We start from the raw sequence: 25210 nt of genomic DNA on the forward strand, positions 1-25210 counted from the left end.
TGTCGAATCTATATTTTGTCACTTGAAAGAAATAAATTTTCATCTGTGTAAATGTATTATCCCCCAGTGTATTTAGAATAACTTGCAGAAATACTCACTACACTTCTATGGAAAATGTAATATATGCAGTCTTCACACTTTAAATTTTTTTATCGTAGTAATCATACAAGCTGCTCAAGGGCTGTAGACAATTTTTTTTGTTTCACGCTTGTGTTTCCTCTGTTTAGCAGCAACATCAATGCATTTATTCACTGGTATAAACATGTTACAAAATTGAAGTAGAAGAACGGTATTGCAGGCTTCCTGTGAGGTGACATTTCAATTTCACAGAATGCTTAATACCATTACAATCCTCACTGTAACGTCATGCAATACCAGCTGCATTTCCCTCTCACTTTCTTTGAAGTTCTACTTGCAGATCAATAGGATTAGGTCAACCAGGAATAGCTCCTTTGTAAATGCTAGAGATTTATACTGCAAACTCAACATGCGAAATTAAGAATAAACGCATTTAAAATCAGGGATAAATTAAGGGTTTGTCTTCACCTGATTTTAATGCAGTTGTAAGTGAGCTCTCTTGCCTCAAGCTGGATAGATGGGGGCGGCCTTCCCAAACGTGAAATACCTTTGCTGTGAGCCTGAGGCGATAAGCCCTGCTGAGATGCGGTCAAGCTGTGCTTGGGTTCAGCATCACCTGTACGTTAACTGCCCAGCTTTCAGGCTGGAACTGGCTCATGGTCAGCTGGTTTGGAGTACAAGCTTGTGTCTGCTTCCAAAATGCTCTCTGTACCTTTTCCGAATTTTGCTCTTTGCTGCTTTCTTTGAGATCCTTGATGTTTTGTCCAACTCTCACATTTGGACTGGGAAACTGTGCATGAGGCAGAAGGGGAGTGCAGAGGTAGCAGCCATAATGTGGAAACAAAGAGATGATGTTTCTAAGGTACCTTTCAAATAAGAATGGAAAAGATCCCTCTACTCACAGAGATGAAGGAGCACCGTTTTGTTTTTTTTTTTTATCAGTTGCTAGGCTGAAAAAAGAGGTAAGTATAATCTTTCCCAAACATGGGAGAAACTCATACAGAGAAAGATTTCTGAGAGCCAGAAGTGAATATATTCTCTTCTGGCATTGGTAGAGTACAGCCTTCATTTTTGTTCAAAACATTTGTATGTACAAGATGAAGTACAGATCTGGACTTTGTGGAAATTTATTGTGTGGCTCCCTGAAAGAGTGGCAACCACAGATGAAAAGTGTGACAAGAAGAAATTTCACAGACCATTTGCAAGAGTGTTTGCGTAATACCACAAAGGACCACTAAAATGTAGGATCCTTTAATTGCACACTGAACCAGTGTGAGAGCATTAAAATCATGTGAGCATTTTACTTCTGAAAATTTTAATTTTTTTTTTTTTCTTTTTTCTGTTTCAATCAATTTAGATCTGGTTGCACTGCCTGATTTCGGAGCAGGTGCTATGGAAAACTGGGGGCTAATGACTTTCCAAGAATCATCACTGATGTACCTCCCAAGTGATAAATTCACCACCAGAAAAGCAATGATTGCCATAATTGTGTCACATGAGCTAGGACACCAGGCATGTGGTAAAAAATTCTGTACATTTATTTGCCTATGAGGTTGTGTCCTTCTGTTTGCTGACAATGCGGTCACTGATTAGTAGAAAGAAAAATAGTGAAAGAAAAATAGTAGGGGGTGTGAGCATGAGAGTACTGGAAGACTATTTGTTCATACATCGCACAATGTTAAAAGCAGATTCTGTCATATTGCAGACTGCATACTGACTGCACAGTACATTGATACAAAACTGTTAATGGGCTACTTATTTTTTTCTTACACAGTACCTGAGTGCCATACTGGAAAATACTGTAGGGATGACACAGTGCTCGCTATACACAGTATACTTAGTACTTCGGTGGGAGAATTAATGGACTTCATAAGTATTCTTTTGTAGTGGCAGTGCATGCACATATTGCAAAAGGTCTTTGTTCTTCTGTAAGAAGCAGCCTGTGGTACGACAGAACAAAATTAACATGATCACGTTTTACACTGTAGCTGGACCTTTGTCCAGTTTTCATAGAGATTTTCCAAATTTTTCTTATTTGTTTTGGATTTATAATGCAGTTTCACTTTTTTATTGACTGTGTTTCATTTACTGTTGTTTGCCAGAGCAACAACTGTTTGCACTTAGTCAACAAAGTTAGCGAAAGAGTTTAACTTGGCTAGTGCACTTGTATGCCTTTCTGACAAGGTCTGTAACTTTTCAGACCTTCAGATGAGCAGAGTGTTTTTATTGCAGGCCAATAAAACAAATGTCACTACTTAATTAAACTTTTATTTTAAAACAAAGTTGTAGTTCAAATTTTTAAGAATTAACAAAATAAAATACAAATACACAAGTGATCAGTTTTTTTGTTAAATATGAACTGCCAAATATGAGTACGTAGCAGCTGTTGTGGAAGTTTTATAGCTTGCCAGGATAGGGATTTGCTGATTTTGGAAATGGTTATTTCCCCTGATCTGTTTATCATTCCCCTGACAATTTTCTTTTGTTAAGAACATGGAAAAATGTTTTTGTAATTGCTTGATAAATGCCCTACTTGTAATCATAGCCTCATATGATCTTTTAAATACTTAAACTTTATTGCGAAGTGTTTAAAATTAAATAGAGTAAAAGAATGATGTAAAGCACTGACATCCATATTCAAGGAATGAAATTGTAGGTGAAAAAATTAAAAAATAACTGCCTTGAACCTCTGACTTTTTCCAAGGTGCATCTTGTTCTACTGAATTTTCACCATCTGAAGCAATATTGACCATTTAATTAATTTGATGTGTTGATTAAATATTAAACATTAAACAATTAAATAAAGTTACTTCATCATAGGTATGTGTTTTTAACCTGCAAAAATGAAAACAGCAGTCCAAAGAGATGTTGAGACATTTTTTCTTTCTATTTAAGTGGTTTGGGAATCTGGTAACAATGAGCTGGTGGAACGATCTGTGGCTTAATGAGGGACTGGCATCTTACTTTGAGTACCTGGGAGCTACCTTTGTCGAACCGAAGCTTTCACTGGTAAGTACTAACACCGACTGAAGTAAGCTAAAGTAGCAAAGTTCCAGCACGTACGAATAAAAGGAAGGTGCAGGATATGGGATATAATTAATCCGTGGTATTAGTAACGTAACTCCCCTGGCAAACACTGGCAGGTCTTGATTCTTCCCTGGAAGGTCTCCATCTTCTGGGGCTGCAATCGTACCCAGCTCTCCTGCAGCTGGCGCAGAGGATGCCTGGACAGCTGTGATTCTGCAGCGAGGAGTTGGTGTTCTGCCCTAGATCTGTCACGTAGCAAACCCTGCTTTCTCTCCTGGCTCCTGTAGCTGATGCTTGGCTTCCCTGCCAGTCTAAGCTCTTTTCCAAGCATCCCATACCTTAGCTGTCTTTACCAAGCAGTGACTTAAGTTGGGCCATTTTGAGTCTATTTATCACGCTGGGTCCATGGATGTCTGGTTGCGGATAAGGCAGATATAATGCACATTGCTAATCTGACAGCAGGGTAAAACTCCTCCCCATTCTGCCCAAATGGGAATAAACATAAATCCCACAGCGTGTTAGAAGACTCCATCATTACACTCTGAGACAGGAGGACAGGTGTGCTCATTGTAGCCATGAGATGAGGTGCACTCGCCCATGCAATCATAAATGCCTCTACACGGTCCCCTCAGCTCCTGAAGAAAGGAGGACCGTTTAGTCTGGGCAGGGCTGAGACTGCAGTCAATCCAGTCTGCTCTTTATTTGGCTCAGATGTAATACCATTCATCACTTTCCTTTTCTAATTCACCTAAGTACTTAATTACATGCTTAATTGGAAACTAATACAGGCATGTCAGACAAATTCTGTCAGGAGGATTTTTAGGTCATGGGATATGCTAACCTTCTGCTTTGAACTTCAACAATAGCTCCCTTTATTCTCTGTAATGCGGTGTTTTAATATCATTGAAGGGTGTAAAGGACACCAAATTTTAAATTGGAAATAAATCCTTGTCTCCTTTTTAATTTTAATCTTTTTATTTAGAAGCTTGCCTTTCTAAAAATCAACAATCACCATTTTATTTATGTCCATAAAGTGAATTTTAATACCAGGCAGTAATTCCATTTGATAAATTACAGTTATGTGATGTGTCTCAGAAATCCAGAGTAAATTACACATGTGTGAGAGCACAGGGCTCTCTTGTGCAGTCTTGTGGGGCATGCACGTTCATGGAATCACAGAATGGCTGAAGTTAGAAGGGACCTCTGGAGATCATCTGGTCCAACCCTCTGCTCAAGCTGCCTACAGCCAGCTGACCAGGACCATGTCCTGGAGGCTTTTGAACATCTCCAAGGATGGAGACTCCACCACCTCTCTGGGCAACTTGTACCAGTGCTTGGTCAGCCTCACAGTGAAAAAGTGTTTCCTGGTGTTCAGAGGGAACCTCCTGTGTTTCAGTTTGTGCCCATTGCCTCTGGTCCTGTCACTGGGCACCACTGGAAAGAGCCTGGTTCCACCCTCCTTGCACCCTCCCTGCAGATATTTGTATACATCAGTGAGATTCCCCTGAGTCCTGTCTTCTCCAGGCTGAACAGTCCCAGGTCTCTCAGCCTTTCCTGATATGTGAGGTGCTCCAGTCATTCATCATCTTTGTGGCCTTTGCTGACCTCTCTCCAGTAGCTCTGTATCTTTCCTATACTGGTGAGCCCAGCACTGGACCCAGCACTCCAGGTGTGGCCTCACCATGGTTGGGTAGAGGGGAAGGATCACCTCCCTCAGCCTGCTGCCAATACTCCTCCTAATGCAGCTCAGGATACCATTAGCCTTCTTTGCTGCAAGGACACATTGCTGGCTCATGTTCAACTGGGTGTCCACCAGGACTTCCAGGTCCTTTTTCACAAAGCTGCCTTCCAGCTGGACAATGCCCAGCATCTGCTGTTGCTTGGGATTGTTCCTCCCCCGGTGCAGGACTTTTTCACTTCCCCTCGTTGAACTTCCTGAGGTTCCTGTCTGCCCATATCTCCAGCCTGTCCAGGTCCCTCTGGGTGGCAGCATGACCCCCTGGTGTATCAGCCACTCCTCCGAGTTTTTTGTCACCTGCAGACTTGCTGAGGGTACATTCTGCCCCATCATGCAGATCGTTAATGAAGATGTTGAACAGGACTGGAGGCAGTACTGACCCCTGGTGTACACTGCTAGTTACTGGCCTCCAACTGGACTTGGTGCCACTGATCACCACCAAGTTATAAATTGAACCCTGAAAATTAAATTTTACACGCAGAAAAATTGGTCAACAAATTTGATCCCATTAATTGGAAGCCTGTGTTCTTCTTGAGAAGCAGAAGTGCTCAAAGCGGCCTGCAGTTTTTTAAAAATGTAGGGCTTTCTTCTTTACCATGTAATGATATCGTTTTCCATCCCATATTAGTACAGATACTCAGCTGGGGGAAACTGGATCATCTTTTGTGTTATGGTTTGAAAAACCCATTTAGACGATTTGTTATTTAGACAATTACTCTGTCACCTGATGACCCCTCCACACCCGGGAAGGGGAATCGGGGAAAACAAGTAAACACGAGGGTTAAAATATAAATAAATTTAATAGGATAAGAATAAATAATTAACAATAATGCTAAAGAACCAGTATCGATCCTGATACTGATATAAAATACACAGGGATTATACTCAGCCCATTCTACCAGCAGGAAGCTGTGCACTCCCAGCAGGGGACACTGTCCCACAAATGTGGGGCACTGCGAGCGCTGCGGCTTTGGGAGGAAGGGAAGGGCTCAGGGGTCCGGCCCCAGGGCAAGAAGTTCTCAGGATGGCAGCCATCAAGGGAGAGAGAGCTCCTCAGCAAACTTTCTAATTTGTATTGAATGTACCATTCATGGTATGAAATAATCCTGTTGGCCAACTTGGGTCAAGTGCCCGGGTCTCGTTCCTAATCATCCTCGCCCTGGCAAGACCTTGAAACCCACATACCAGAGCTGGCTATAAAGTAAATATTTTAACGAGTTCAGACACTAGAATCTTCTAAAAGTGCAGTTTTCCCAAACATTAGAAGAAAAATTAATCCTGTGTCGCTCAAACCAGGACAATTTGTAAAAAAGAGAACTGCACTGGTGTACACCAAAGGAGCCATTTTCCCTCCATATTTCTCGCTGTGTGATGGCAGAAATGCTGCATGGTTAAGCTTTGCTATCCTCAGTAGCTTAGTTTTTAGGTTATTGATCTGGGTTGTATCAGGAGAACAGAGAATATAGGAGGAAAATGCTGCCTTATTGATGACATATGGATGTAAATGAGGTATGGGTTTTCAGTGTTTGTTCATTGGCTGATTAATATAGTTGTCTTATTTTTCTCTGTGGATTGTGCTGTAATTGTCTTTGTCAGGCCCAAGCCCACTGTCTTCTCAGATGTAAAATTTTCACTGGTTACTAATGATGCATGTGGAAAATGTTAGGATCAGGTGTACGGTCCCTTTTACTCATGGGAAAGTTAGAGATGGGGGGACAGGAGTGTTCCTTGTTTACTGCCAGACTATTTCTATTAGTGCTGATACCATAATCTGCATTCTCTCCTGAGAATAAGTATTTTCTGTTCAGCTCACTTAGATTTGTCTTTTTCTTGCAGGATAAAATCTTCTATGATCATGTTGTACAACCTGTCTTAAGTGAAGACAATGAAATAGGAGTTCGATCACTGTCAGAGAGTGAAGACAAGATCAAAGGATCATTTTCTTTAATGTCTCTGTTCGACAGCATCACGTACAACAAGGTTAAAAACTATAAAATTCTTCCTGATTCTTGTATATTGTGAATTAATGGTACAAAGCAGGTTTGAATTACAATGTTTTTTGTAGGTTGTTTTGTCATTCAAAATTTGTTTCTGCTGCACACACAAATATACTGGATGTTGCAAATCTATTTGGCTATGAAAGAAACGGTGAAAACATTTTTAACCTCCGTGAAATATGAATCATAGGAGTAGCCTGACTAACTTCTCTGAAATATAGTTTAAAAAAATACTGCAGTAATACTTGCAATAATAACTCATGTTTCCTCATAGCTTTTTTTTTTTTTTTTTGTACTCCAGGGGGCTTCTATTACCTGGATGCTTTCTGGTTTCCTGACTGAGAAGTTGTTTATCAGAGCACTTACTGTAAGTTTGAAAAACTAACGCCTTGATCTTGATTTATAAGCTTGAAAATTAAAATTGTACAAATTGCTGTTTGCTTTGCTGATGTTTTTCATTGAACCCTCATGAATTCTGATGCTTCTCTTTGTTTCCATACAGTCATATCTGAAAGAATTTTCCTTCTCAAATGCTAACCAAGATGATCTCTGGACTCACATACAGATGGTACTCATTTTATCTCTAGTATTCCTGCTCTTGTGTTTGGCACCGTCCAAGTTTAGGGCATATTCTGTTTGTAGGAGACTGCACTGGAATTTGGCTATCCCTAGTGCCGTCTTTCTCTCACATAAAATTTGCTTTGCTGGCTCTTTCGGCTAATGTCTTCACAAGTGTTTATTCGGCTGCTTTATTGCACCTGAGATCAGTGGAGAAAAGTGCAAGGAGTAGAGAGATCAGATGGGAAATCAGGGCCAGGTGGAGTTTTGGGTTTCATGGAGGTTGCCTAAGCCTGTGTGAAATTGCATAGCCTGTTCTTCTGGAGCTTCAGTTTTGCCAGGCCAGAGTGTGTGATGCTCAGGCCTTGATAATCAGAGGTGCTGATATGTCACAGATCCAGCAAAGTCTATACGCAGGGCAGTAGCTCAGCGTTTAACACTTTGCTGATTTTGGTAGAAATCTGACTAAGTAAACAGATGCTAATAATAGGTTTATTTTCTAAAACTCTACTTTCCTGTTCCTCTACAGAAGGCTTCCATTGTGTGGCAGACTCAGTCTTAGGTTGAGAACAAGAGTGCCACAATTTCAGATATGCAAGGCTGTCACATCTTTTAAGCCAGCAGAGGCCATACCAATTCACACTAGTTGGGACTCCAGCTTAGTATCTTTTTCAATTTGTCTTTACTGTTCTTTACTATAGTAAGAACTTGTCTTTACTATACTTAAAAATCTTTGTGTTTCGGCATCTTTATTTGAATGAAATTAACAAATCAAGTCTGTCATAGCCATACAGGTGTGTAAGTATATTAATACCGAAAAGAGAAAAGTTAGCAGTCAGGTTATAAGAATAAGAAATGTTATCTCAGTATTTCAAAATTCCTAAAAAGGCTTATGCTGTCTTTATTATAATGTCAATAATGTTTGGACTTTGGTACATTGATTTTTTGCATAAATCAAAGACCATCAAACTGCAGTTATATTTTCTCTAATACGTTAGACTAACCCCTAGAGTGTTGCTGAAGGCCTGTCAGTAAGCAATTTATCATTACTATTTCTAATTCCTGTTTCTCTTGCAGGTTGTAGATGCACAGGATGAAGTTCAGTTGCCAGCATCTGTAAAACAAATAATGGATTCCTGGACATGCCAAAATGGGTTCCCAGTTTTAACATTAAATCTAACGACTGGCACAATCAGTCAGGAGCAATTTTTTAATAAAAAGAATGAAAACAATACTGATTCTTACAAGTATGTTTACCTTGTATTTTTATTGTGGTTTTTACCCTATTTTTTGCAGGAAACTCTTCAGTTAGGACATGTGTTGACTATCTGATTTTTTAACTTTTATGTTTTTTCTTGTCATGAGCTGTCAAGTAAAACCTGCTTGAGACTGGAGTTTGCAATAGTTCTGCAAGCTATTTGTTTTGCCAAAAGGTTGCTTTCCTCTGGAGTAGTGACTTTTCCAGCCACGTAACAGCTTCCTAAGGACAGACACAGGCCATGAATAGGTTGCAGGAGTTTTGCTGGCATTTTCTTCTTTCCTCATCCCTCGGTTGTATGGACTAGGGACCTGGGTGAACCCTGCTGTAGCTTCTCTCCAGTGCACATGTTCCCAGTCTCTTCGGCTTGGCAAGGATAAAGGGGTTGCATTTAAGTACTTACATAAATGAGCCCTTTCTCAGAAAGCACTGAGTACCTGACACACAGCTCCAAAGTTCCTGTCAGCGAACATTGCCGTGTGCCTGGTTCTTTTGAAAGCTGTGCTGCTTATTTAGGTGACTAAAAACGGTGATGGAAGGACCTGCCTTTGGTCACCCACTTTGGAAACTCGTGGCTAGAGTTTGAACTTTCAGCAGCTGTCATGAGCATTGGGTTGCATGGTCAGGGCCCATGAGATGAGTTCTCATGCAGGGGAACAGTATAAAGGAGAGCAAGACCCAAAGCATTCTTTGCCTGGGTGCTACTGTTGGTCATACACACAGCCAAAAGAAATTTTGACGAGAACCACAGAGTTCCCTTTGCTCCAAAGCTCCAGGGATTGCAGAGCAGTAGTACATTCAGCATTTTTGGTAAGCTCAGATAAGGAGTTCCAAGTTACAAATGTTAAATCTTTTACTGTAGTTAGCGAGAGGCAACACCATGTGAATGTAAGAAAATCCAGGACGTGTATTACAGAATTTTTCAGGGTTTTGAAGCTTTCATCTGTTTTCCCTTGGAGTTTTACATTCCCTTAGAAAGGAAATTACAGTTGTATTGCTTGCCTGGGGCCTTTTTTACTAAATAGCCTTCTGAAAAGGAGCTGTACATTCTCCAGGAATAGGGTGAAGTGTAGTAAGTGAGGAGAATAAAATTATTGCCTGAAGAAGGAAAGCCAGAGCACAGAGATACAGTGGTATTCAAATACCTAGCATTGAACAATGTTCTCGATATGAGTGCCTATTTAAAGCCATGCTAAAACTCCCTTATCTTTGATGAACCGAAGTGCTGATTCAGGGTAAGTACCACGATCTCATGAGCTTTTGTGCATCAGAGAGGAGAGAAGGTAGATGGAGTCTCTTGTAAGAAGAAACTCATCTGCAATATAGTTTAGCATCATCTGAGAGGGGTTTTTGTTTAACATAAGAATTAATCTGTTTTGTTTTGCTTTGTTAAGTAACACATGGATTATTCCTGTTTCTTGGATGAGAAATGGATCATCACAGCCCTTAATATGGCTAGATAAAAGCAGCAGTAAGTAATGTATTTGTTCACACATGCTATTTTCTCTCTTTTTCAGGCAATAAGACAGCTTGAGTGATTGTTTCACAGTATATGGACAAGTAAATAAGCAAACAGTTGATGTTTATTCCTCTGAATGCTTTAAAGTTAAATAAACCAGTGATTGCTAAGGTGAAAAATTAGAAAATTTGCAGAAAAGAATTGTTAGGCAGTACTTGCTTGTAAGGACTAGTGTCGTGTGCTTAGCTTGCATTATTGAAGTGATACCAATGCCGTTTCCTCAGCCATCATGTGACTTAAAAGCTACAGAAGTTATCAGAAAAACTCATCAGGTTGCATCTGCCTGAAGGGACTATGATAAAGTAGAAATTCAATCTTTAAAACACATTCCACTTGTGTTTGAAAGCCATGTATCAAGCTTACCAGACGGTATTCAGTCAAGGAACTTGCATTCACATTTTAAGATTAAAAAACAATAATTTTATTTTTGACTTTTTGATGCATAAATAAACCAAATGGTTTCTTACAAAGGCAGAAATGTTAAGGGTAATTTTAAATTCAGATACCATTTTGTTCCTGTGATACTGAAATGGCTTCTAGTGGAGAACTGTTACGTTGTTATTCAGAGGTATTCATCAGAACGGTTTTGGTAAATGAAAATGAGGGATTTGGTACAAAAAACAGTTTTAACTTGAATTTTGGAATAGTTGCTGCAGTCGCATAACAATCCATAAAGAGGAAACGTCTCAAAAGTAATTTCACATATGTGTATTTTTGCTGCAAAGAGGTCTGCAGGACTTAACTTACCTTGCTTCTAAACCAGTTAAATTAAACTCCAAGGTCCAAGCTGGGCTGCTACCAGCAGCCAAGCGTGTCCATCCCGCGCTGCACTGCGCAGTGTTAAAAGCCTGTCCTGTTGGTGTAGGGCTCCTCAGGCCATGTCCACATACGTAGCTCCTGCCCATACAATTGTGTTGGTCACTGTCCCTGGGTGAGATGTCTGCACAGCGGAAAAGGACGCACTGGGAGGGAGGATGGGGCTGTTATGGCAGAAGATGTTTCACTCAGCCTGGGGAGTGGAGGAGCATAGTTTTGCTATTTTAGCTGGATCTAAAAGTGCCCTTGATGATTAGCAGAGCATTGAACCAATACGCCATTACAGGGGAAGTACTGCTAGTGGCATATTCTAGACACCCACTAGCTGTTTTTAAATAGGTAAGCCAGTATCTGTCATGTGCCGCTTTTCCATCTCATTTAACTTGGTGACTGAGGATGAATCCTGTAGCACTTGCTCTGTCAAAACACACTGAAGTCTCAGTCTTCTATTGGGAGTAAAGCAGTGCTGGGTCTAGACTGCTTACCGATATTGATTTATTGTCTCAAGAGAGTTTGCCGTCTTAAATCAGGATGATTGTAGCCAGTTAAAGCAGCATTTGAATCCGTTTCTGATGAGGCAGGCTGCAGCGGCTCCTTCAGATGTAGGCTACCAGGAGCAAGTAATCAGACAAGCACACATAAAGTAGGTGAGATGAAATGGGACTGCAGGAGGAGGCCTTTAGCGAGTGACGTAACTCAAAAAGACTACAGGACTATTTTATTTAAAATAAAATTTTTTTATTACTTGTCTCTTGCATAAACTTAGCTGTTTTGCTTTCCTTGATCTCCATTAATGTGAATACTGGTAGGTGGTCAGTTCAGTTCTTCCGTGAGGTCCTGAGCATTGTGTGTTGGAGCAGCGCTGGGAGCAGCAGATGTGCTGGGGGTGCATGCCCTGCAGCAGGTATGTGAGGGGTATTGCTCTTCACCCAGGCTGTTTATTCTGGGGTAGCCTTTCTGAACTCTCCCGGCTGCCTGTGAGCTAAAGGGTAGGAGCAAAGTGGGTCTTCAGCCTCCCCTTTGCCATCTGAAGGCGCTCAGTACCGGAGGGGTCAGTTGCTTGTTGACATTCTGCTGCTGCGCAGAGCAGAGATCACAAATGCACCACGCTTTTGGGGAATTCTCTTTGAGTCCGGCCTCAAACTGAGAACCTTAAACAGAGAGGCACCAAGTCCAGTGTTTATAAGTGCATGAGGATTTAGCAGTGCACGGAAAATAAACCGATACATTTTAATGTCACTTTACAGACGTATTTCCTGAAATGCAAGTATCAGAGTCAGAATACGACTGGATCCTGCTGAATGTAAATTTAACTGGATACTACAGAGTGAACTATGATCAATTAAACTTAAAAAGATTAGCACGCTTGCTTGAAAATGATCCAAAGGTAAGATCATATTTGTTTTCTTAAGCTTATAGACTTTTCCCAGGTTTTCCTTCTTGCAGTTCTTACCAGTAATCCCATTGATGAAAATCTGGAATAATGAGAAACTCATGTATCACATAAGAAGAAATGATCCCCTGTTGCACCGCTAAAGTCACTGGCAGCTTTCCATAGTGGAAGAGGAACAGTCCCACATAGTTTCACATAAGCATGAAAAATGACTTTACATGAGATGGCATGCTGTCTTCAAAGTTGTCTTAACAGCTTATCGTTCCTCCAGTCTCTTAAATTTGGCTCAAAGAGTTATCGTTATGGATGTGTGACTGAGCTTTATCTACTGTATCTACTGTTCCGTAACCATGGTGAAGGATAGCTGTGAGAAAGCTTTTTCTTTCCACATTTCCTCAAACCACAATATTTCTGCCAGTGAAATTTCCAAAAAAATAAAAAAAAAATCATCTGACTTGGTTTTTTTGGTTGGTTGGTTTGGGTTTTTTTGGTGGAGATTTTTCTTAGAAGTTCCAATCAGTTCTACTTGGGCTCTTTCAGTCCTCTGTAACCACTGCAACTCAGAGTAGACTTCAACCCACCGCACTGCCACAGCTTGGGCTGAAGGTGACAGCAGTATGGAACAGCCTGTACATGTGGGTTGCGTGGTACTTCACGTTGTTTAACCCTAGAGTGAGACAAAGGCTGCAGTAGTAATGTCAGATCATTGCTTTTAGTAACAACGGTGAGAAAGCTTAAGCTTTCGGCATAATAGTAATCAGTGCAGTCAGATGACTTCTCCAGAAGGTCTAGACATGAGGTTGGCTGATCAGGGCATGTGGTGTGGCTAAACCTTTCTACAGCACACTGGTTTCCTTTCTTCTAGGGTTTTTTTCTTTCACAGCAAATCTTAGTCAGCAGGAAATAAGGTCTGTGCTGACTTGGGCAGCTGACTTTTTGGCACTGGTCAGTGGGAAGGTTCGCTCAAGCAGCGGCCGAGCCGAAGGGGCATGGAAACAGGGAGGAGACAAGGAGGGACCAGCAGTGCTTGCGAGAGCACCAGCTGTAGGCAGGGCTTCCACGGCTCTGCCTCGCTTACTTAATTTATGATCGTGCCAGGGACTCTGCTCCTGACTAATCTGAGCACGTACTCTGAACTGAAGCCTCAAAAGGAAAAAATGTACCAAAATGATATATACTAGGATATTTTTAGGAAATGTAGCATTTCCGTATTTTAATTTTCATTATGGCATGCAAATAAAAGGGGTCTTGAAATTCCGTGCTTAATGTACTGTAGCTGTTTATTTATATGTCTAAATATATTATGTAGCTGTAAATTTATATATTTATCTATATAAACATTCCTAAAAGCACATAACTTCAGCTTAAAATGCAGGATCCATTTTATCATAGAGTCATAGAATGTGCTGGGTTGGAAGGGACCTTTAAAGGTCATCTCGTCCAACCCCCCTGCAGTCAGCAGGGACATCTTCAACTAGACCAGGTTGCTCAGAGCCTCATCAAGCCTGGCCTTGAATGTCTCCAGGGATGGGGCCTCCACCACCTCTCTGGGCAACCTGTGCCAGTGTCTCACCACCCTCAGTGTAAAGAACTTCTTCCTAATGGCTCATCTAAACCTACCCAGCTCTAGTTTAAAACCATTGCCCCTCGTCCTATCGCTACAGGCTCTTGCAAACAGCCCCTCCCCAGCTTTCCTGTAGGCCCCCTTCAGGTACTGGAAGGGGCTATAAGGTCTCCCTGGAGCCTTCTCTCCTCCAGGATGAAATGATGATGAACAGAACATTATGATGTTCCATAGAAGATTTTGGCTTAGAAAAAGTGTTAAAGACTTGTCTTATCCTTCTGAAACACAGTATAGCTTTTTTAAAGTCTTAATGACATGTTTAGATCTATTAACGCCACATGAATGCTTTCTGCAGGCTATTCCCGCTGTCAGCAGGTGCCAGCTGATAGACGATGCTTTTGCATTAACACAGTAAGTATGTTTTGAATACGTCATAGAAAATTATTAAACTACATTATTGCATTCAACATTGCTAATTCTGCTTCATTCATTCCTACCCATATGTGCCTTGTAAGAACAACAGATGTTTGGAAAAAAATGGTGGAGAAGTATTTAATCCATTATTCTGTCAGTGCTGAGTGATTTCTTTCGAAATTTCTTTTAACTTTTGTTCCAACTCTTAGGAAATATTTTAAATAATGGCATTGTTATGAGTTTTTTTAGGGACTAACCTATATTTGTTGTAACAGAAAAAACGATTCTGAACGAACATTCTGAATTTTCCTTAATTTATTCTGGGCTGGCTCAGCTACACTGTCCTGCTTCACTCTTAACACCTCTTTTACTTCCCTCGCTGAAGGATGACTTGGTTGTTCGCGCTTGTGGTGCTAGAGAGGTCAGCAGTCCTGTGGGGAGCTGAAGAAGCAATAAATATGTCTGTGCCTCAAAGGTACCAGAGATCCCAAACGCATCAGACACCCATGATGTGGGAGCTCGGGGAGGGGGTGGCCAAAGCATAGTGCCTCCCCTCAGGCCCCCTGGAGGTCGCTCTGAGAGGAAGAAGTAAAAATTCCCATTCCCCTTCTCATACAAATGTCCTTTCTCATAAGAGAGCTCAAAACTCCTATTTAATAAGGACTCTAACTGCGAAGTTCAGAACTGTGGTCCTCTGTAAATACAGTAGAAATGTTTCTGTTCTGGAGGCGAGGGGCTTTGGAATTGGAATTTTACTGGGAAAAAACCTAATTCTGTGCTAATTCCACACTGAGGCACCAAAATGCCATGCTGAAGTTGTTAATTCCACAAATAGTGTGCATGTGAATTGTTTGATTTTTTACAAAAATGTGTATTCCACAAAAGAACCTGTAATGAAAATATGTTGTTTAGCAATAAAAATGTATTATAACTTCAAACAGTGCTCTTTTCCTTCATTTGTTCTAGTGAGACTGACACATGCTGTAAAGGTGCCTGTACTGTATCCTGCAGACACAAGCAGAATACAGTCTGCGTACTGACGTGATTGTCTTATCGCTTTCATAGTGGCTCTGTGCTCTGCAATAAATGTTTTGAGAGTTCAGATCTTAAAAGCACCGTTGTTTTATATTTATTTTATTTTTCCAACGGCTTTTCTAGGTCCCTCTCCATGCAGTATCCTGATGTTTTATTGTCAGTTTCATAAATAAAAAGATATTCATGGTAGGTAATTAATGTGAATAGGTATGCTCGAGTATGAGGGTGTTTTTATTTTCAAATAGGTTTGGCTACATGCAGATTGAAACAGCTCTTGAACTAACAAAGTACCTTGCCAGAGAAGATGAACTCTTCATATGGAATGCGGTATTGTTAAACCTAGTACCCGAGAATTTGGAAGGTACTCTGAAGAACTATGAAGTATATCCACTTCTAAAGGTATCACCTTTTTTGTTAGTTAGCAAAGATGCTAGACCATTCAAATAAATGAGACTAAAATGAATGCTTTTTAAAGTCTCAAAAATGTAACAACGACTATGATGGGTCGTTGTTCCTTTTGCATGTTTTTCCCTTTGCATGATTTTGTCAACCTTATTGTTTTTTAATAGGAGGAGGTACTTATTGCTACATCTTCAATGATAAATATAATTGAATCTCAAGCAATTCTTATTGTAAAGCAGAAGTATGTTCACCTACGTGATATTAAACTTCATCCTAGGTTTTTGTAAAACTGAGGATCTGGAAAATACAGCTATCAGTCAGTAGTAAATAGTCAGTAGTAAGTAATGGGAGTAACGCTGCTGTGTGTAAAGGGCATATAGTATGTATGTACTCTGTGGTTTGTGTTGTCTTCAGTTCGTCTTCATGGAGAGAAAGAAGGAATTGGGTCTGGATACTAAATGAGATGATTTGCTCCCATATTTGAGCTACCTGAGATGATACTTATTTATTTCCTTGACTTCTATTTGAAGAAGATTTCACTTTTGTTTAAAATACAATCCCACAATAGTAGTTCTATTAAGTTCTAAAAGTAAAGGTATATTTAAAATATGGCAGAACAACGTCTTTTCTATTGAGAAGTTCTTTTTCTGTCTTTTTGTCTGAGAACGAGCATTTGTTTTCTTTCGCAATGAGTTCAAAGTGATGTGAAATGCTAACTTGCCAGTTTAAATGAAGGTACAGGTGTATTGAATTTTAAACCAAATTTATATACTTTATTTTAATGTGCTGTGTTGTCAAGAAATTAATAGTGGTAAATATTTAGGAAAAATCTGAGCAAGTAAAGAAAAATACAGTAAAATAAAAACTTGCATCTAAATTAAAGTAATTTTTCTTTCCCTTCTTTTAAAAGAAATACCTTTTAAAGAGAATGTTGCCAATATACCATTATTATGCAGGTTTTATTCGTCAAAACATTGATGCTTTGGAAGATGATTATTTTGCTCAGTAAGTATTCTGCTTTTCTCAAAAGTTTGTTCTGATTTGATTTGATGTGATACGCTGCAGTTTGCCTCTATAAATTTAAATACAAGATACAGGAAAAATGCTCTAATTAGTTTGAATGTAACTGAATTGTTATTTTTACTGTCCTAAAAGTGTGCGTTACTTAAGATGACACTTTCAATGAAACCGCACTACCAGGATAGTTTGGGATATCTTAATTCTATTTAGTGAGCATAAAAGATGGTAGTTTAATGAGCTTAGTGGTAGCTTTTGTTTATTGGGGAACAGGCTCAATGGGCTGATGGAAGTTGGGGGAAAACTGACAGCAATGAACTTCAGATGTGATTTATGGATCAGTCCCTACAACTTTAAAATAAACGCCACTGTAGCCAGTGTTGAATGTCAGAGCGATTTGAAGTAGATGCAACTAGTCTTTTAAAATTACAAAGAGGGATATAAACCCCGCAACAAACTAAGAAAAAATATAGTTTGTTGGCAGCCTCACTAATGTCCATGAATATTGATGTCAGGAACCCACTATGGGTAGGTTTTGGGTTCTTCTTTTAAATTAAACTTCAACTGTTTCTAGCAGAGGTTCTCCTGAGTTAACAGTATGATGTGCTGAAACTGTGCTGGTTGAGCACAGTTCCATTAGTCCAAATGTGGAATACGTATCTTTTATTCTTGCTGTTTTGGCTTCCCTTCAAGAGTGTATTTGGAGAAACTTTTTGCAACAGCGTGCTGGCTGGGCCTCCAAGACTGTTTGGACCTGTCATCTGAACTGTATGCTAAGTGGATGGACCACCCCGAGTACAAGTAAGAATGATAATGTGCTCTTAGAGGTGTGCATGTGTAAGTGAGGTGGAAAGTTGAAGGGCTTTTACACGGGGGAGGCAGAATGAGAAATGCTCCTGTACACTGCTCTGCTTTCTCAACAGAATGACAGAATTGAAGCCTAACTGTGCCCCCCTAACCCCTTCCTCGTCCCCAAATCCCAACTTTATAATGATTTCATAATTATTGCTTTTTACATAGACTTTACAGCCTGGCAGACGCAGATTTTTGCCATGAAAACTAATATCTGTTTAGCCGCATAACAGGTGGACCTCAGATTAGGGCTCATATCCCATATTTTCCAGTCCCTTTGCTTCAGTACAGCCTTAGGGTTATCGTGTACACCAACTCTGTTTCTAAGCTGCTTTTAGCAATACTGAGTGAAGTGATGTTTGTGTGGTACAGGCATCTGCCCATGGTGAGCCCATCGGATTGCCTTGCATGTTCTGTAATCAGGTAACGAGGTGCAGGGAACAGCTGTCAGTTCGTATGCTGATACAGGATCCCAGTGGTCAGGTTCCTGGTCTGTGAGGATGGAGTCTAGGCTCTACCAGGATCAGACTTTCTGTATTTGAGTATTGCGTTGTTAAAGACAATTTATGATGTGTTGAACTTCTTATTCTTTTTTCCTCCTTCTTTCTTTTGATGTTTTTCTATGCAATAGCCAAATAGTATTGGCACTGGTGAGTGAATATTTAAACTTTTTTTTTATTATTTGTCTTAGTTGTAATAAATATTTTATTGTTACTTGTATCTTTGTTGATATATGTAGTTGACAAAGTAAACTGAACTTGCACTTTTATGTTTGTGGGTTTTTTTAAATAGCTTCATAGTGATCATCCTCATAAAAAGCAAATTGTGCTTTGCAGTTAAACTGTAAAGTTTAAATAGCCTCAATACATTCTGTTATGTTCCAGAGAGAACATTCTTACTAACCCACACTAAAAGCAACAATGCTATGCTGAATCCTGAGGCTGTTTTCAAAACAGTCGCCTATCTTCCCCTATCAATATTTGAAATATTTTTTTTTCCTGGTGGAATACTATGTAACTTATATGAGTCGAAGAGCTGAAAAGTCTGTGAAATTAGATGGAGAAGATTGATTTCGTTGTCCTTCCTGGCACTGAGATGAGTTCAATGGGACTCTCCAGCCTCACACTTCCCGTGGCTAAAAGTGTGGAAAAAACTATTAATTTTATTAAATGAAAAAAATCATCATGTTTTATGGAAAAAAACCCATAGGAGATAGGACACTTCTTAGGTTTCAAATGAGAGATCACAGTTCCTGTTCAGTTAAAGACGAGGCTTTTCATCTGCTGGATAGAAAACGAAAAGGGCACAATAAAATTTTGGCTCAGACTTCACAGACAGATGATCCCTTTATGTTCTCCATTCTGAGAGCAAAATTCATAGCAGCACACTATAGCTGTTCTGCTGCAGGTGGAACCCAGCAGGATTCTCACATCTGTGGAAGGGAGTAATAACGTGATCAGCTTTCCTCTGAATGTTTCCAAACAGTTCCTGGCAGAACTTAACTGCACTTGATATGGTGGATTTTTATCTGTTCCGTGAGATAACAAGCCAAGAGCTGTGATTCTCAGTTTTACTCTGTTTTTGCTTCTAGGAGCGAAGTGGAGATAGAGAGCTAAATTAATGTATTCTCTGTGGTGCTGTTACTGGCTTGTCTTCTTTTGAAAGAAGAAAATTAGTCTAGAGGGAGGGACAATGTTGCTGTATGTTTTAGTTATTTACTGAAGGTAACCATATACTCCTGTTGCCCCCAAAAGTTAAGAAATCACTATGTCACTTCTGCATTGGTTCCAGGAAAGCGACGTAAAATAATCCACCCTCCTTCCCAGCAGCTTTTTGCATCTTCCCCGAGATCCAGAAATGGGAGAATCCTGGCAGGACTACAATATCAAACCACACAACCACTCCCAGAACAAAATATCAAGATTAGTAAGACCCACCCCTCATCTCATAGAACCTCAAGCTCCAAAGTCCCTCTGGACCACAGTGGACTTCCTCTGTGAACTATATAACATAAACCACTTCAGGACCACCCTAGATGTCCCAGAGTAGGCTGCAGCCAAATGATACACAGAGCTTGTCTCTTTGCTCTTCACCCACAACAACTCCACACTCAGTAACCAACGTCTTCTTGAAACTATTGCTAGCTGCACTAGCAAAATAAATAGCTGTATTTTAGCCAAAGCAGCTTTACCCTGTTATCACCCTACCGTGGCCTCTTTCTGCAATGTTATGAAATGATTGTTAAGCAAATGACTAGACGCTGTAACTCAGATAAGATCTGTCATGAAAGGATTCCTTGCAGGACTGTTCTTTGCCTTGACATAACCACTCAATCTCAGTAAGCATCATTCCCTGTGGCAAATCCCCTATGTTCCAGCACACATCCAGGTAAATGAATCCAAATTATTCTTTGCAGTAAACATAAAATGTGCCCATACTTTCTGTTATTAGGCCAGTGAAATTCCCCACCCACAATGGGAGTATCAAAATCCCCGCATCTTTCTTCTTAACAAGTGGTGTCTGCCATTCAGAACACCCAACTATTTCCGTCACTCCCACTTAGTTTCCAAAGTTTATAAACAACTTTTCTCTACCTTTTGCTTTGAAGATTGCTGTCATATAGCCTTTTTTCTGACTAATGTTTTGTCTTTTCCTGCTGGTATTGTCGCCATTTTCTCTAGGATGGTCTAGTGAAATTTTGAGGAAATTTTCCTCAATTTATATTTAAATTTTAATTATCTGCTTCTGTTTTTGGGACTGAAGAACAGCTTTTGTGACCAGAAACTTGTCTGGTTTTCCCAGTCTATGTCCTGATCTAATGGAAGATAGTGTTTACACTTCTACTTACAATCTTGGTCTTTGGTAATGCTAAGCAGATTAACAGTATGTCATCGGGATGTTCAGCGTTTCATGTGTAGCAATGGTACCCATTCTCCTACAGAAAGTTAGTCCAGAATACCACTAATGTAAACTGTTTTCAGATAGTCTATATAGTGGAATACTTTGCTATCACTGGAAAGGGTTGAGAATGTCTTATTGTCAGGGTCACATCATTGCCACAGGAGAAAATTTCTGTCCAGCCTTTGCACATGAAGTAGAGTATTACACTGATAATGTCGTCATTTAATTTCTGTTATGAAATTCATTGCCATGTTGAGGATTGTCCCCTGGGGTGGGGGGGAGTTATAGGAGGCTGAGTGTTGCATGGAGAAATGTTGCTTCTGTTTCCATTTGTGATGCACGTGGCTCTCCCTGCTGGATGCATTCACTCAGGAAACTTTGAAAAGACTTGTCTGGGGTGATGTTTATATGCATCTGTACCCTCTTTAATGGTCTGATCTATGTCTTAATCTGTGATGTGAAAAAGTGTCATTGACACTGTATATACGCAAAATAGCTTGACTCAAAGGTTTTAAAATTTATTTTGGGTTTTCCTTTAAACTGCATGCTTTTTAAATGTTTAAATCATGAATAAACCCTCAAATTTCCTAGCTTTATTTAGATTGCTGTTTTATATTTCCTTTCTTGTGCATCTTTTAACTGTAAATAAACATTCATTTTCAGTTATGCGTTAACTGCTGGTTTTGACTTTTAATCATATATTGCTTTGCAGAATTCCCTTTTTGATTAGAAGAACGGTCTGCTGCTATGGTGTTGCAGGGGGAGGTGAAAAAGAATGGAATTTTGCATGGGAAATGTATAACCATACCGACTCCACAAAGGAAGATAAAGACATCCTGCTCTCTGCCATGAGCTGTGCTAAAGAGTCATGGTTACTTTACAGGTGACCTTGATCAAAGTATATCTTTCTGTATGTAGAAGTATATCACAAGAACACAAATTCTGCACTGTGCAAACCTGCTAGAGGTTAGCCTGCCCCAGAAGCATGTGTCTTATAGACCACTGGAAGAATTTTAAAAGTTTTCTAACAGAGAAAGTACGATAAAAAGGCAATCACAAATGATCCTTCTGCTGGTATAACAATCAGATGGTAATAACTGGAAAGGGATTTCCTGAGCTGGTAACCAGCCTCTCGTGTCTAACACTGGGCCTGTCTTCTGTTAGTATATCTAGTGACCTTTTCTAACTAAAATTATACTTCAGACTTTATAGCAGACTATCACAACACATTGCATATTGACTGAAAACAATTTTGGTTTGTTTTAAACCTGTTTTCGTGTTGTTTTTTAACTTGGAACCCATTAGCTGCCCTTACTCTCTGCACTGTAAGAAACCGTAGTTACCATAATTTGCGCTGACATTTTCCCCTTATATTTATGATTTTATGTAATTTTCCCATATTCATTCTCCCCTTCTTATTTTGCTTCCAAACTAAAGTGTCAGTCTATTTAGCCTCTGTGTGGAAGCCAAATCACCCAGGTTAAGGGCAAAAATTAAAATTGAGTTACTAGCAAGCTGTTCACCATTTGAAGTGCACACTCACACTGAAAAGTAATTTTTTTAAAATTCCCAGCTTCACAGAATCATAGCATATCCTGAGTTGGAAGGGATCCATGAAGATCATCGAGTCTAACTCCTGACTCCATGTGGGGCAACCTAAAAGTTAAGCCATGTATCTAAGAGTGTTGTCCAAATGCTTCCTGAACACAGTTTGGAGTACTATATTTATTGTCTTTTACTGCCATCCACATAAAATCTTTTCACTTTATCAGTAAAAAGATGTTGAAGCTGAATTCTCTTAATCCGTCATGTCCACGTTGCCTAATGAATTTGTCAAAGGACAGAAATTTGCCTGTGATGGCCTAAAGAATGATCATCCAAGAATTGGCGTAAACTCAATGGGTCTAAAGCTCTGAAAGTAGCAGAGATGTTTCTCCTGCCAGCCTCCTGCTCTTGTGATGGCAGTCATTTGAGAAGACAGAACAAATATGCCTGAGAAGAAGGCAAGATGGGTTGTGAAGATATGTCCAATCAGCTATGTTGATTTTGCACCTAAGTTATGGTCCTTTATTGACTTTGTCATTAGCACAGGCCAGCAACGATCCCTGGCAAGCTCAGGGAGCTGTGATGACCTTCTTCCTCCCTGTGCCTTAGTAGTTGATAAGCCGATCTATTTTTCTAAATGCCACCCTGAAAGTCTTTTGGGGTGAGGAGCTTTTCCTGGCTCTCAGTATATTCTTTTCCATTCTGTTAAGCATGGTCATGGCATGCAAATGGGAGAAAGCCAACTCATTTACTCTACCCATAAAGCACCTGCCTGCAAGACCCTATGAGAAGATAATTCTTTACCAGTGCTCCTTGAACGCAGGAGCATGCAAGGCGATAAACCGAGGCAACAAAGAGAATAGTAACTTACTTTTTCAAGATATTAATGCGCTCACTGCCACTGACATCACTGGCTGGTACTTCCTTAAATAGTTCTGAAATCATGCCTTAGCCCCCATGAAAGCATCCAAGACCCCTTGTTACAGGGTCTTGGTATCGGGGACCCTATAAACAGGTCCTGTTTGCATAAAGAGTGTCTCACTGCAGGCTCACTCTCTAGCTCACTGGAGCTCACTGGATGGAGCTCACTCGCTCCATCTGTGTCACAGCAAAGTGAGTTCCCAGCAACTGAGAAGTTTGCCCTTTCAGAGGATTGTCTGGTAGGAGTGGTCTTTCTGTAACACAGATAAGAAAGGCACATATATCCACCTGATGTGCTACACCCTCATTTTCCTGAGAAGTGGAGAGTCAGTGCGCAAGAACAGGGGATTTCACCAACAGAAGGTCAAAAACCAAGCTGAATGCATAGCTCAGAGTGACAATAACTTTGGGATAACCTTCCACAGTCTGGTATTTGTTGAGACAGGAATTTCCACAAACTAGATGGTATTTCCAGGCCATCACTGTTAAACAGCAAGTGATAGGTACAATTATTACCTTCTTTTCTAACAGATACTTGCAGTATGGACTCAGCGATACATTATTTTCTTCCAATTGTACTTCAGTCATCATCTTATATGTGGCGACTAAGGATATTGGGCACCGTATAGCCTGGGAATTTGTTACGGAAAACTGGCCACTTTTAAGTGAAAGGTATGGTAAGCAACCAGATTTGGGTCTCCTTTACTTCTGTGGCTCCTTGGCTTCTTCTTCTATCCTTGTGTTTGAGATGTGAAATCCAGGTGTAGACTTTCCGTCCAGAGATGCCTTTTTGTAATGATAGATGCAATTCCTTAAGTATGCACAGCATTCAACCCTGATGAGGGCTTAATGTCAAAGAAGACCTCATGTCAGATGCAGAATGCTTTAAAAATTAGTCTGTTCATGACTCTTTCCGTGCTTTTAGGTGTTAAATTTCCTGGAACATCTGACTCTAGAAATGGGTTTATCCACTAGCATTTCACAAGCATAGTATAAAACGCTGGAGTAAGACTGTAACCTCTTTTCCAAAGAGAGTATGGAGAGATGGGGGATTGGAGCATACAGGTTCACAAGCGCTGCAAGGACCAACTACAGTATTAGTCCCTGATTTAAGTCATAACCCATCTCCAGCCTACCTGCACCGATGCAGGTAAGCTGCAGATGAGCTTGGGCTACCTGTCTCGAGCGAAACAAGTATTTTGATGTCTGTTTGAAGACTCCCTCTCTCCTTGACAATGGTGAAAAGCAGCGGGGCTGTGACAGAGTGCATTTCTGCTGCCTTTGGTGGCAGGGGGGTCCATCGGGAGCCATTAGTGGCAGCATAACCAAGACCAGCCCTCTGGGAGCATTCAAATGTGTATCTCTATTGCTAACGCTAGAAAAGGCAAGCTGTAGCTCGTTTGTGTCACACCAGCTTGTTCCCTTACAAAGCTTTTTTGTGTTGTGATGAGAAATTTGCTGGGAAACTGACCCATTATTTTAAAACTAAAAGAATAGCGTGAGCATTAATTTATATGCCACCCTCAAGATACCAACAGAAACACCAAGTTGTCAGAATCATTATTACGTAGCCTTTCTAGGTCAGTTTAGCTGTATGGGCTCACAAAGATTACGTATTTTAAGCAAAGAATACATGTTATCAAAGTAGAAATACCAGATCTTACCCAGAAATTAAAATGAAGGGTAATTAGCGTTCTTCATCCTGCTCGAATGTCTAAATTGAGTGTTAATGGTATTTCTTTAAAAAGGAAAAAAAGTACACAATTGCAACTTCAGCTTAGTTAGTATTTACAATATGGTAAGTAATAACTAAATAGTGGGAATATTTTCAAGTGAGATGAAATGTAGTATATTTGCTAACATGGTATTTGAGGGACCTTTATCTCAATTTTACAGGTACGGGAAGGAATTGTTACATGATGTATTAAAAGACATGGGAAGATTTGTCAACACAGATGTACAGATCCAAGAGGTAAATCAGAGAAGCAGTTAGTTTTAACTTTACTGCTCGTTTGTAAATACAGGCTTTTAAATATCTTGTTTTTTAAAGAAATCATAGAATGTATTATATGATGTTGCTGTGTTGAGACATTGAGAAAAATGATACCTCCTCATCTGAGAAATAAATACGTGAACGTGCACCCACAGGTCTGTGTGTGCAGCTGGTTAAGCATG

At 40.0% G+C, this 25210-nt stretch overlaps 1 protein-coding gene across 1 annotated transcript in view; it reads left to right on the forward strand.

The window, feature by feature from the left end:
- Positions 1 to 25210, forward strand: part of LVRN (laeverin) — a 40342-nt gene that overhangs the window by 12949 nt on the left and 2183 nt on the right. The window contains exons 5-19 of the mRNA XM_054186939.1: positions 1436 to 1590; positions 2974 to 3087; positions 6680 to 6823; positions 7142 to 7207; positions 7343 to 7408; positions 8476 to 8645; positions 10051 to 10127; positions 12239 to 12378; positions 14304 to 14359; positions 15643 to 15796; positions 16710 to 16804; positions 17510 to 17617; positions 21282 to 21452; positions 23567 to 23707; positions 24932 to 25007. Coding sequence (XP_054042914.1) covers positions 1436 to 1590; positions 2974 to 3087; positions 6680 to 6823; positions 7142 to 7207; positions 7343 to 7408; positions 8476 to 8645; positions 10051 to 10127; positions 12239 to 12378; positions 14304 to 14359; positions 15643 to 15796; positions 16710 to 16804; positions 17510 to 17617; positions 21282 to 21452; positions 23567 to 23707; positions 24932 to 25007 — 1733 coding nt within the window. The remainder of the gene's footprint in view (positions 1 to 1435; positions 1591 to 2973; positions 3088 to 6679; positions 6824 to 7141; positions 7208 to 7342; positions 7409 to 8475; positions 8646 to 10050; positions 10128 to 12238; positions 12379 to 14303; positions 14360 to 15642; positions 15797 to 16709; positions 16805 to 17509; positions 17618 to 21281; positions 21453 to 23566; positions 23708 to 24931; positions 25008 to 25210) is intronic.

Source organism: Rissa tridactyla, chromosome Z (assembly GCF_028500815.1).
Source record: "Rissa tridactyla isolate bRisTri1 chromosome Z, bRisTri1.patW.cur.20221130, whole genome shotgun sequence".
In the NCBI taxonomy this organism is placed as follows: domain Eukaryota; kingdom Metazoa; phylum Chordata; class Aves; order Charadriiformes; family Laridae; genus Rissa; species Rissa tridactyla.